Raw genomic sequence first — 13,406 nt, forward strand, 5'->3', positions numbered from 1 at the left:
TGGCTCTTGTTTTGGCAATGTCAGATGGAAAAGGTAAAAGAATAAGAGAAAAAGACAGCAAACCACAGCTCTGCATGACCATCTGCTTTTAGTTACTTAAATAAAGTTAAAAGGAAAGCCAGCTACACAGGTACAACCTACATCTGCACCTGACTCTTCTGCCTGCGGGAGACACGATCCTGTCACCTTGTCACACAGGGGCTTGCAGACCCCTAGTGTGGTCCAGCACCCAGAGCTCTCGTAAGGGACAGTAGCTCCTTTTCTCACTTACAGCATTTTAAGGTATTACCTGATCTCCCATCACCCGGACTGACTGGAACAAGCAGCTTTCGAGCCAGGACAGCGAGGAAACCACTTGTGGAGTCGCAGCTCTTCTTACCCCTCCGTTCTCCTTCACAGCACGGCTTCTGCAAGATCCTCACTTGAAGAAAGGAGTCAGGGACTCAAAGCCCCAAGAGGAAGGATGCTGAAATGCCCATGAGATAAAAACAAGGGACTGACCACTCTCTGCTGAGCCCAGGACTGACAGCACTTCGGGTAATTTGTGACCGCACAAGCAAGTAACACATGAGCCATCACCGGCAAAATTATTTTTAGACCTAAGTGATACCTGAAGCCCAAAACCATACACAAATATTTTCATTCACTACTGCCTCAACAGCAGTTTCCTACCTTGGAAAAGCTCAGTTTTATGAGTATTCATTAAGTCATGGCTCTGGTGGAGAAATCAATGACCCCTTAATCAGATTCCGATTTAAATGAAGTGGTGTCTTCCTCACCTTTTTAATTACTCTGTCAAACCCAGCGCGCACACAGCCCTGCCCATGCACACACACGGCTCCGTTAGGCACAACTGGACAAACGCAAAGACAACCTTTGCTCAGTGCAGGTTGTTAAGGTACCGAGTAGTTTGTGAAGTGGAATATTGCAGTTAAATAAGTCAGGAATAAATCGTTCATCAGAGCAGCACAGCAGCTCTGCTCCCTTTATCTCAAAAGGGAAACCGCAGGATTTAAGGGGTCCAAGAACCAGACAAAAAGAGCAATTACAGCATAGAAAAAACATTCAAGTGATGGGAGATTTAAAGGATTTCGATTGTTTAACTAAGAGAAAACAAATAAATGAAGTCATAAGCAAAGTTCACAGAACTACAAGGGGTCTGGAAACAGGAGACCTCCACTCACCTCATTTCTTAAAGCAAGCACAAGAGGGCATTCAGCAAAACCCAGAGGAGACAAATGATGGATGCGATGAGAAGGCAACGCTTTCAACCAACACCCCGCTCAACCGGGGAATTTCTTACCATAATATAATACTGAAACTCAACACCTGACAGGGGTGGAAGTGAGATATACATAAGAATATTCAGAATTCTAGTGTTAAATAAAACCACCTTAAAGTTCACTCAAACCTCTAATAGTTCAAGGGCAGAGAAAACTCTCTCTGGGGTCAGGTTAACCTGCAACTGCTTATGTGAGTCTAGAACCCTTTCAAGCCTGACTGGGAGAAGTGTCCCAAGTGTAGGCACTTCCATCTTCCAACTGATGGGCCAACACAACAGTGAGAAGCCCTGCTCGGAGCCAAGCAGGGAATGAACAAAAACCACTACTTTTGCTGCTCTGCTATCAAATCCCAGCTCTGTAGGGATTCAAAGTGCACCCCGACCAATGCTTTCCCTGGCTCATAACCTTGGATCTTGCTTTTTGTTCCTCTCACTCAGCCCGCCAGGGCCAGCCCCACGCGGTCAGAGGACAAATAACCTCCCAGAGCCCTGGAGGATCCTCGGCTGACACGGAGAACGCAAGGTCAAACCGCTCCTGCCAGCGGCATCGCGGTGACACAATCTGACGTGCATTTCCAAGACGATAAGAGGCAGCAGAACAGGAAACGAGCGTTTTCCCGGCTGGCTGGAGCGGTGACTTGGCACAGAGCCCGTGCCCTACGTATGCACTGACTCAACAGGAAAATATTAAGGGAAGAAAAAAACCCACTTGATTCAACCTTTTTTTTTAAGGGGGCTACCGAGAACGTTCTCCTCCTTCCCCTCTGACTGCCACACGATTTGCCTCCCTCTGCTGATGGGGTTCACCAGGAATTAATTCCTTGATACACAACATAAGCCAGGCAGCATTTCAGGGTCTGCTCTGCAACCCTGCTGCGTTCTCTCTCTGTTACATGAGGCTCAGTCTCCGAACCAGGGATTTTATTTCCAACAACTGTGCAGCAAGAGCACAAGAAACTGCTCCAACACCGCTGACTAATGCCTGCAAGCTACTAACAATCCTGAATAGATATTTCAGCCTCCAATTTCCCACTCCAAAGAATGAGCATTTGCACGTTTTCAAACATGACCACAAGTTTCCAGCTTTCCCACCACGTTTTACCTAGAATGTGTAATATTAAGGTGAAGTGTTCCTTACGTGACCTTATTTGTTTTCACGCATCTCCTACTCTAAAAGGTCAGTCGCAGTTTAATATTTCATCCAAATTAAAGAGGCTGGCAGGACTCAGGCGCTTGCCTTCCTCCAGTGTTGCAATACTTCAAGGCTCTCAGCACCCCTCGCCCGTCCTTGGCTTCTCCAGGCTGGAGAGTTGGGCGGGGAAAAATCTAATGAAATTCCACACAGGCAAGTGTGTAGGGTCTTGCATCTGGGGAAGAACAACCCCATGGACCAGTACAGGTTGGGGACTGAGCTGCCGCGGAGCAGCACAAGGGAAAGGGACCTGGGGGTGTTGGTGGACAGCAGGATGACCATGAGCCAGCAATGAGCCCTCATGGCCAAGAAGGCCAATGGCATCCTGGGGTGTATGAGAAGGGGTGTGGTTGTAGGGCAGAGAGGTTCTCCTTCCCCTCTACTCTGCCCTGGCGAGACCACATCCGGAATATTGTGTCCAGTTCTGGGCCCTCAGTTCAAGGACAGGGAATTGCTTGAAAGGGTCCAGCGCAGGGCCACAGGTCTTCTCACTTTATTCCATTTTCTCAAACAAGTATACATCAAACAAAAGCAAACAAAACATAAGGCTTTCCTCCATCTTGAACCTCAATCCCACTTTCCCCCACCCTCTACCTTTTATCTCCCCCCTTTCTGTGCCTCATTACCTGTCTCTTTTGCCCCTTCCTTTTTTAAGCATCTCCACTCTCACATCAACCCTGTAGAATATTCATCTAATAAAGCCTACAAAAAGACCAATTTATTCCACATATCTTACAAAACTCTGTTTCTCCTTTCTTATTGTAACTCCTATTTATCTCTTCTGTCCTTTTTCTGTAATCAGCCCTCTGCCTCGTTTCTTTTATCAGCGTGCCTTTTTGTAATTCATTTAACTGTCCCGCTCCTTAGGAGAATTACAGAATTGCAGCATCCTGTACAAAACAGCTGGAATGGAAAATCCCTAACAGAGGACATCGGGCACTTTTATGGCATTTAAAAGTGCAGCCTAAGCCAACAGTGAAGCACATTCCTGACCAATGAGTATTTCCTAGCATTTTCCAAGTCGCTTTTAGTTTCTGTTACAGAATCAACAACGAATTGATGCTGAATAAGCTTGAGCGCTACCTGTATAAGCCAAGGCTCAAACCACATAAAGACATTATTCATTAATCAAGTTTCATATGTTGGTCACAGACAAGACAGCTACATCAAATTTTGAGCAGCGAAGCTGAGAATGGGACAAGAGGCAAAGAGGGAGGCGCTGGGGATGCTCTGCTCCGATGCCAGCTCTTACCTGTGAAAGCCCAGGGGACGACGCATGTCCCGGTGGCGTTGCAGCAAGATTTGGGTGTCCCTTATTTATTTCATGTGCAGTGTAAGGGGATGGGGCAGGAGGACCCGGTTGTCTTGCTACTTGTGTTACCTGTGTGGAGATAAACTGTTAGTAAAACATAGTATTAGTAATCCAGTTTGTATAGATACTGTCATCTTCTTTTTAAGAAAGCAACTAGCAGCATCTTTATACATATATATATAAAAAATAATATATTTATCTAAGTGAAATGCTGTACAAGGTAGTTAACTATTATATGACTCAGGATAATGGGGAAGGATCAAAAAATAGGAGCATCAGTTGGAGTCAATGGTGGAAACACCTTGGGACTGGATGAGGTTTGCTGCTGGGGTCCTGCTTTGCAACATCCCTTTGACTTCAGGCCTGGGATCTTCTGATCTTTCTGTTACAAGCCATAGCAAACAATACTGCGGTTTTGCAAAGGGATACACATTAGCAGTGACCCAAAAAACAAAGGAAGGGGAAAACCTGCATACTCCCCTCCAAAAAGGGAGGAAAAGGACTGCACAGGGGCCCTGTTATCTGCAGGACTCGTAACCAGCAAAGAATGAAATACCAGAGCGATTCTTGCATACGCTTATCTCCTTTCTCAGCTTCTAGAGAAAAATACTAATCAAAACACATTAAGCAAAATGTGGTAAAGTATATTTATGGCACATATACTTCCTCCACTGCATTATCTTCATGACAGAATTGCTTTAAATATACTTTATGTAAACGCTATAGTAAAAAAAAAAAAGGAGAATCAAAGGAAAAAGAGGCTCATACAACCATTGGGTGACATCACCCCCTAGGAACTGAATACTATGACATATTTGCAGATTTGCTTAAAGCTCATGGTATGGAAGTCCAGCGCTCACTTCCCACTGACCTTTCCTCAGACCTATATTTTCCGTGCTGAAAAGCACCGCTTAGCTATAGGCACTTAAAAGCACAAAACCAGGCACTGCTTAGAAGGAGACGCTGTCACTGCATAGGTAGATGTGTGTGTGTTTATATATATTTATTGCACTGGAAAAGAAGGCAGAAGGAAATTCCTGGCTCCATGAAGCATTAGCACCAAGCTCCAAGAGAGCAAAGTACGAGAGCAGAAGTCAGAGTTCATGCCTAAATGCTTTTTCCAAGTCCTTTTCTTGCAGCCCAAGCACCGGTGCCTGCCGTTCTGTTACCTAAACCACTAAACCAGCTGCACCAGCAGCGAGGATGAGGCCGTGCCATTGCTCAAGACCTGGGACTGGTCCAGAACCGTTCGCTGCAGGAAGATTTACAGCACCCCTGTGCCCATCAGAGAAAAGGGTGGGTCAGGCCAGACAACCTCATCCTCTGTCCCCAGCTGGATCCTTTCCTTCCCCAGGGGAAAATAATCTCTTTTTTTTGGCTGGTCCAGATTGGCACAGCCTCAGTTGGCTGAAATGAAACCAGCGTTACAGAGAGCATCGTGAAACTTTCCACATCCCACCCCCAAGAAAATCAAAGTCTCCTAAATGACTCCTAAGACAACTTTGAAGGACTTGTCACGTCCATCGTGTGGAAGTCTGTGTTTAGAAGTGGCTACATATCGTGATGGATACCAAAAAAAATGCAGTGAAGGGAGGGAGAAAGCAGCAAAGGCAACACGAAACACAAGGAGCTCATTCACACAAGCAGCCCCATCGCCCGGCTGAGTGCGCACTCATCACCACGACGTCTCCTTCAACATCGCTTCTTGTGGGGATAAAGAGGTTACTTTGCAATAGCTGCGGTACTTCAGACACTGCCAGCTTTGATCTCCCTGCACTCACAAGTGCACACACCACTGCAGCAAAGCCTGGGCCACCCGAAATCCTCTGATCTCCAACATCATCCAAGTCCACACCAACGCCTGACAAGGGGACAGGAACACTAATCACGTCCCAGGTTAGCGTCAGCATTCAGGAGTCCTGCAGAGATTAAAACATGCAAATAACCTGCATTGGGGGTTAATTAAAGACCACCAGGAATGCTGTTCTGAGCTGGGGATGAAATTTGGAAGCTCAGCTGAAAGGAAAGCTGTGTCGCTGCTCCAACGACAGCCCATGAGACTCCCTCGTGCAATGCAGCAGACAAGACACATTACGGACACAGGACCTACTGAAATTCGCTTGAAAGCCTAATTTAAGGCAACAGATGGATCATAAAATCCTACCAGCTTGGTGCTTTGGCAACCACACACTTGGACAGCGTCTGATGGGAGTCCACCACCGACCGGACAGGACCTCCTACAACCACTCACGTCCAGTTTAGGGGGACCCACAAAAAACCATGGGCTGCTCTTCCAGCACAGGCAAAAGCACTGAGTGCCTGGCACACGGCTACAAGGGTATTTCTACACCTTCCTCTGGGCTCCTACAACAACTTATAAAGAAATGGAAGTGCAAGATACAGAGTTGACTGTTTACAGCTGATAAAGACAGACAAACTTGCTGAGTTTGTGTGTTTGTTCAGTGATTTTTTTAAAAAATCAACCTAGGACAGACTACAGGAGCTCATCACCTCTGTCCTGGGGTGACTGTCCCACAGTGCCTGGTTTGCTGTTTATTAAAGGGGATTCTTCAGAGCATGAACTTGGTCCAAGATTACCGAGGAAGCAAATATCCTTCTGAAACCCAGAGATTAAATCAACCTTCTAAAAAAATAGATAGCTAAAATTACATATTAATTTGCTAGGGCATCACTTTCCCTTTTCTTTAATTGAGTAGCAAGAGGCTATCAACAACTTTAATTTCCCAGAAGTGTTAATTCTGTGTTTTGAAGGAAACTAGGAATGAAACATGAAACAAAACCTCAGGCTGGAATTCTCCCCTTCCCTTTTGAGTTCAAACCTCTTGTTTTTAGCATCTTTCATAAATCTTGGGTTATTCTTCCCCCTCCAAGCACCTAATTTCAGATATACAGTCATCTCATGAAGCATTTGGGTTAGATCAGAATGCATGGGACATGCCACAAACACCCCTCAATTATGGGGAATGCCTGGCCACGATACAACAATAATTTATCGTTAAGAGTTTCTCATTAAGACCTGCACTTTCCCTAAACAAAGCCTCTCAGAACAGGGGTTTGGACCTGGACAGAACCTCTTTCTTTTCAGTGTCCAATTTCCTGGCTCGGGCCGGTACAAACAGCTTCAAACAGCCCCCGAGGAACCATGCACCCCTCTCGCATTTTGCAGCCTTCACCACACGGGCAGGGGAACGGAGTCGCCCTCCTGACCCAGATCCCTCCCTGAAACCTGGGGTGGCCACAGCAGCTAATCCGCCCTAATCCCTTTTCTGCAGCATTCTCCTCCTTGGGGAAAGATCCCTTTAAAAGGGCACAAAGGCGAATCACAGACCCGCTTGCTGGCTGTGAAATTATCAGGGGGCCACCAATGGGCACCCCGCTGCAGAAAAGCCACCAAATGAGCACCCAAAGAAGCAAATGATGGAGTCGTGTCATAGTCACTGAAAATTTTGGGCAAGGACGTTCTTCAGCACCTCACTTTCCCCTTACCTTCTCCATCAGATGGCACTGAATTGGGCAACCTGACACGAGGTGGTATCTGCTCCAAAGAGACGCAGTGAGATTGCAGTTAATACCGAAAATTTAAGCCAGCGCTGGATAGAATCATAGATTGGTTTGGGTTGGAACAGACCTTAAAGATCACTTAATCCAACCTCTTACCATGGAGAGGGACACTTCTCACCAGCCCAGGCTGCTCAGCCGGAGCTGCCCAGGCTACAGCAACTGCTCGAGGCTGCACCCAACCAACCTCTCCAACCAGGTACATCCAATTAACACTCTTTTCTAATCAGCTCACATCCAGGAGGCAATGCTGTCCCTTCACTTATAAAAGTTTCTCCCGCAGTAGTTTTGGTCCAAGTTTCTGCACTTGGGATCACAGTGGGTTACCGAGGGAGTTACAAACCTCCACCTTCATCTGCCAAAAAAGGCCATTTGTGCGAGAGCTGGACGCACGTTAACAGTTATTCCCCTTATCTGATTCCCAACTCACGCCTTATGCTGGATTTGAAGGGCACATCTGCTTTTGATCATTACTCCATATTAATTTAGTTTCCAACAGAAATCAGCCCCTGTTACTCCGGGTGCAGGCACACGTGGTGGCCTGGGATATTTAAGGTCACTTCTGGTGCAGCTGCCTTGCTGTTAAAGTCGATGTCTTTCCCTCAAACTCCAAACCAAAAACCTTCTTCTATCTATTACCTTCTCATATCTGACAACAGAAACAAGATTTTCATTTTCCTCCATTCCCTTTTCAAGATTCCCCAGGTTTGGGAACAGTAACAGTAACAGTGTATGCACAAGTAATTGCATTCATTTCTAGCAGTATAAAGAATTAGGAAACACCACACAAGATAAAAGAGGAGCTCACTGAAACAACTTCTTCCAACTGTGATTTGCTTTAAAATAATTCTACTGCTGGATTTATTTATAAAAGAAAATAAAACCAACATTCCAAATATCAGCATTCTGTAGACTCTACTACTATACTGCACTACTGCAAAACAAAGGAAGATGATATATGGTGAGGTGAGGTACTTCTGGTTTTAACACCAGTGTGATTTCATTGATAAAAGAAGTTCTACCAAAGTTTTGTTGGGAATTCTGAGCATCTCCAAGTTCTTATTTCATCGGACAAATCCCACTTTGCCTCTTCCCCACCTCCTATCTCTGCCCTATGGAAAATGTGTTCCTCAGATATTATTTTGGGGGTGATTATTTGGGCTCATAGTGAAAGCCACATGATTTTCCATTCCCAGTTTTGGCAAGCAGCAAATAGTTCTGGAACAAAAAGAGTTCAGGAACTCAGTGCAACTGAAGTCCTGATAACACACGTGGAAAGTTACGGAACGGATAACAACTTATTTTGCATCTTTATCACGCTACAAATAGCAGTTTCATGTGTAGGTTGCCTGTATCTCCAATGATTCGTCCTCCCACCCCATGCATGACATGAGGGAGGCAGCTCAGAGTTGCTATATCTAAAAACAAACTCCAAAAATGACCGATCTGTTGCAAGCCCAGACCTTAAACACACAACGCAGCTACTCGGTAATTAACCACAGAGACCTGTAATGAAGTCATTTGTCCAGGACCTCCGATCATGTGCGTCTCCCATCCTAATTCATATCTTCTAGGACTGGCTCTACATTTGCAATGTGCCGAGGCCTTCAAATAGAAGCCCAAAAGGAACCGAGCTGAGACATTTGTCTCCTTTCCCTAAAACATGAAATTTTCTTTCAGATTTCTTTTTTTTTTAACGCCGAGAAGAGAGACAGCCCCAGCCCTGGCTTCTATTCCTGTAACATATCAAGGAGCGGTATTTTTCCACACTGAAGAAGCTATTTTAGGTCATTCTTCACAGTTACTTTTGTATTTTACATTAATTTAAATTTTTACAGTCATATTTTCCCACAGGCATCTGAATTTTGTCTTTGGAGGAAAGAACTGGAAAAAAATAACCTCCTTTTTTCCCCTCAAAAAAAGGAATTCAGAGATTTTTAAAGTGGTTTTTAAGTTGCTATATGGGGTATATGAAGGGTAATAGACTGAATTATTTATTACAACTGTTTATACATTTATGGTCCCCAAGATGCTCCAGACCCGGACTCCACACATGGAGGAGATGGAGCTGACAACCCCTTCCCCATTTATTCATGCAAACAAGGGGAAGGAGAAAACCTTGCGCAGCAGCTTCTGGTTTTCTCTCAGCAGCTCATGTTACTGCAGAAAACACGGTGACTTTCTCCCATCGACAGCGTTTCTTCCTGTTTTCCAAATAACTAAAAGAGCAGCTTAAAAGCGCTTTTTTGGCATTAAAAATATTTGCACTATCCCACCAGCAAAGCAAAATATTCCTTTCCCAGGGCTGTGCTGATGTAGCAAAGTTTATAAATAACGCTGGGCTTCCAGCTATTGCCGTTTGAAAAGAACTGAATGAAAGGAAAACGCTATCATAAGTTCACAAACAAACACTGCTACCTTTCTAAGTTAAATTTCCTCCATAATCAAGCTTTATAAACAAATTCGTAGGATAGTGAGCCAAAAGCACCTATCCCAAACATTCAGTCTACCATCAGTACGTTTCTGCCTCTGCATAATGGAAAATTGTGTGTGAAAAACAAATCTTCCCTGATTTTCCAGTCAGAAACTACGAAAAATGTGCAGCCAGAAATGCACGCCAACGAGCCAGTCTTCAAGATGCAGGAGGCAGGAAAGAGATGGAGCAAAGAGACTGAAAATAAATATAGCCAGGAACATTTTCACTCCGTCAGGAAAACTCTCTCCTATCTGCTAAATAAAACTAGAGACACTTCACAAAAAAGGAACGGACCCAAAAATCCCCAAGATTTCTTCTTTTCCTACTCACATGCGATAAAAAAGGGTCCTCAAGCAACATCATTTATTGTAGGAGGCAAAAAAAAAGTTGCATTTTTTTAATTGTATGGGGTTTAATTGTATTTTATTTTAAAATAACCTGGCCGGATACTCACGGTGCTGTAGACAGCGGAGACGGTGGGAGTGAAGATCCGATCCTCCAGGGGCTGCTGGACAGGACCTCGGGGGATTCTGCAACACAGCGAGTTAAGGACAGCACCGGCACGTTTTGGGTGACACCCGGGGCCAACGGGACGTCCATCGGCGCAGACACACAGACATCGCCAGGCACTCACACTGCTGCGATCCCTCACGGGTTCCCAAAAACGGAGCAGAGCGTGGCTCTTCCAAAGGCGGATGGCACCGGCAAACACGGCGGGAGAAACCAAACGCGCACAAACCGCCGACCAAACCCTTCGTCCAGCAAGGGCATCCCCCACCTCTTTTTTTTTTAAATTATTTTTTAAAGAGTAAGGGAAAAACAAGCCGAAGCCACAAGCCCTTCGCATTCAGCGAGACAAACCCCGCGGATCAGCAGGGCGTTCTCGGACAAAGGCAGCGCCTGTTTTGCAAACCACGCAGGAATCGGGGCAGAATTGTTTCCTTGTTTGCACCCAGTAACTCCTCTCCTCAGCCACCCACCCGAATCCCTCCTAAAAGGGGCTGGCGGAGAGATTTTTAAGTTCTGATGATTTGCTGCAGGGTTGTTGAGAGGCAAATCGCAATCGTTTTCTTGAACTGGAAAGGTATTGGGGGAACACGAGGAAAAATAAAAAGGAAAAAGACTGTGCAGCAAATAAGCCAGAATCATGAAATAAAGAATTAATAACTAAACAAATACATAATTTTTGCCGAATAAAACAAAGGGATGCAGGTATTTAACATAAAAAAGCCTCCTGACTTAGCTCACACCTTGTGGCCTTAGGGCTACTCAACACCCGACGTTCACCATCGTGAAAAAGCCAGGCTTAACTTGCCAAAAGATTTCCCACTAAAGCCATGTTCAGATTTCGCCTTTTTGCTGTTTACACTCCACACGTCAAAGCCTCCTGGAAAACGAGCACAGTCTGGTTGATTTAAGTTTCTTACGCACAAGCCAGCAACGCAAACCTCACGCGTTAACGTGACAGCGGATGCTTAAAAAATAGAAATAAAGTCATGAAAACACCTCCTGGGTTTTGTTCAAATGTGAAAAAAATCCCACTTTTAAGTTCAATTTTCAAGCAAACCTCCCAGGTTCAGCCTTGCAAGAGCCCGAGTTTGAGCTGTGAAGAAACGCTGCGGCCCAAACCCTGGTAGTGGCAGGAGAGACGACAAAACTTGACAGCGACCTGAGCTCCACTGCCCTCCCTGTTCCCCTTCCCGGCTGAGAAATTCCTCTAAAACCTCCCAGTTTTGTTCGATACTCGCTTTTGGAACGCCAGACGTGCTAAAAACCCTGCATTACAGGATTACGCGTGGAAAAGACCAGCCCTGACCTTCCCAACACCTCTGCATGCAAGCGACGTCCCCGGTAAAGCCTGGCGGGTGTAAAACCCAATGTCCACAGCCGGCTCTGGATTGGGAGAACCGAGACCACGATCTGGCACCGCTGGGTCCCAAAACGGGGCTCACTCAGCCTAAATCTCTACTTTTTTCATTTTCAAATGAGTACAAGAATTTATCTTCAAGGTCCAACGCTTGTCTTCAATTTGCAGCTCACACATAAGTGGTATCATTTGATAAAATAAAAGGTTTTTAACACCAAATGGGATGTAAAATCCTGACTTCGGCGAAGCAACGGGAACATTTGCCACAGACTTCAATGAAGCCCAGGGGCCTCTCCCAGCTTTCACTCAGGGATCTTATGTTCACTCCTGAGTTTCAGAAAACACCGACGAAAGCCAACATTTGGGAGAGGAGGGTTAGAAACACAACCCCCCAAGTTTTCTGCACGCCACCACAGCACCCTCTCCTCACACCCAGCTCCATCTCCTGCTGATGAAGGACAGGACGGAGGCAGGGTTTTAATCTCTTTTGTCACAGCTAAGACACTGAATCTCGAGGCAGTTCTGACAATGAACTGAAGCAATCAAAAGGCATCATTCCCAGGTTTGGAGAAAAGGGTTTCACCCTCGAGAAGGTTGGGATTTAATTTCTTATTTTAGAACTTATATAAGCCAGGAGAAAATAATCTGCTTTGAGCAGAGCAACCTCTCGTTTTGCACCCAGGAGGAGCTACCAAGAAGAACGAGTGGTTCAGAGGGATTTTCAGAGTTTGGGGTTGCCATTTAAGATCTCTCCCAGAAGCGATGATTCCCATCAGATTAAAAAGAAATCTTTTAAGTCCTTTTTGCCAAAGGACTTGACCTGGACAGCAGACTGACAGGGTCAAAAATGCTTTAAATTCCAGTAAGCCTTAATGAGATATAATGGTTGGCGAAAGCGATTATTTAACCTGTGGCATCTCTAGGCCGCTGGGAAGGTCCTTGATCCCTGCAAGCCTCCGGGAGCTTGGTTCTGCTCCCCGGTAGAGCCCTCCCTACCAAAGGAGCCCATCCGGGAGTAACACTCACCATTACTTCAGGAGAAACAAGCCCAGGCAACTGCAAAAGTTCATCAGCAGGCTCTTGCTAATGAGGTTTTTTTTCCTAGAAGCGGGTTAAGAGTGACAGCATGGGAGGCTACACCATGTGAAGGGGTCATGGCAGGACTGTGGGCACCAAAACCTCCTCCAGCCGCAGCATCGCATCCGCCTCCACACCAAACGTCCACCAGGGCACTCGGCATCTTTCTCTACGCAGAGATTTGGGTCCCATCGAGAGCCACACAACCCAAGATGCGGTGCAAACTGCAGGAACGCTGCCCTCCCGCTGCTCTCACCGCACACAGCAAAGTTCAAGCGTTAAAGTCTAACCCAGGCTGGCTCCACTGCAGCACTTAATTAACCACGGCGCAGAGAAAACGAGGATACGCTGAATAATTCAGGCAGCCCTTTCATGTTACTATTCTGGCGTGCCTAGATCCAATTCGGGAGGATCCTCCGCCTTCCCACCTCCTCCTCCTGCCCCCCCATATCCCCGCCACCCACGTCACCCTCGTCAGCTGCACCCACTCAATGGTTTGCACAGCCACACTCCAAAACCATCCCGGAGGGTGGGAAGGGTGGAAAAGCAAAGCCAAAGCCAAACCTCACAGCGTTTGCAGAGATCCTTGATGAAAAGACGAGGCGGGCAGTGAAGCAGAAG

General features: G+C 45.9%; 1 protein-coding gene across 1 annotated transcript in view; it reads right to left on the reverse strand.

Moving 5' to 3' along the window:
- LOC104547044 (eukaryotic translation initiation factor 4 gamma 3-like) overlaps positions 1-10,612 on the reverse strand; it is a gene marked incomplete at its 3' end in the record, with an annotated part of 57,726 nt that extends 47,114 nt beyond the window's left edge. The window contains exons 1-3 of the mRNA XM_010192594.1: positions 10,494-10,612; positions 10,296-10,371; positions 3,727-3,855 (exon numbers count right to left, since the gene is read on the reverse strand). Of these exons, the coding sequence (XP_010190896.1) occupies positions 3,727-3,855; positions 10,296-10,371; positions 10,494-10,612 (324 nt within the window). The remainder of the gene's footprint in view (positions 1-3,726; positions 3,856-10,295; positions 10,372-10,493) is intronic.
- Between the last annotated feature and the right edge of the window lie 2,794 nt (positions 10,613-13,406).

Source organism: Mesitornis unicolor, unplaced genomic scaffold, assembly GCF_000695765.1.
Source record: "Mesitornis unicolor isolate BGI_N332 unplaced genomic scaffold, ASM69576v1 scaffold41799, whole genome shotgun sequence".
In the NCBI taxonomy this organism is placed as follows: domain Eukaryota; kingdom Metazoa; phylum Chordata; class Aves; order Mesitornithiformes; family Mesitornithidae; genus Mesitornis; species Mesitornis unicolor.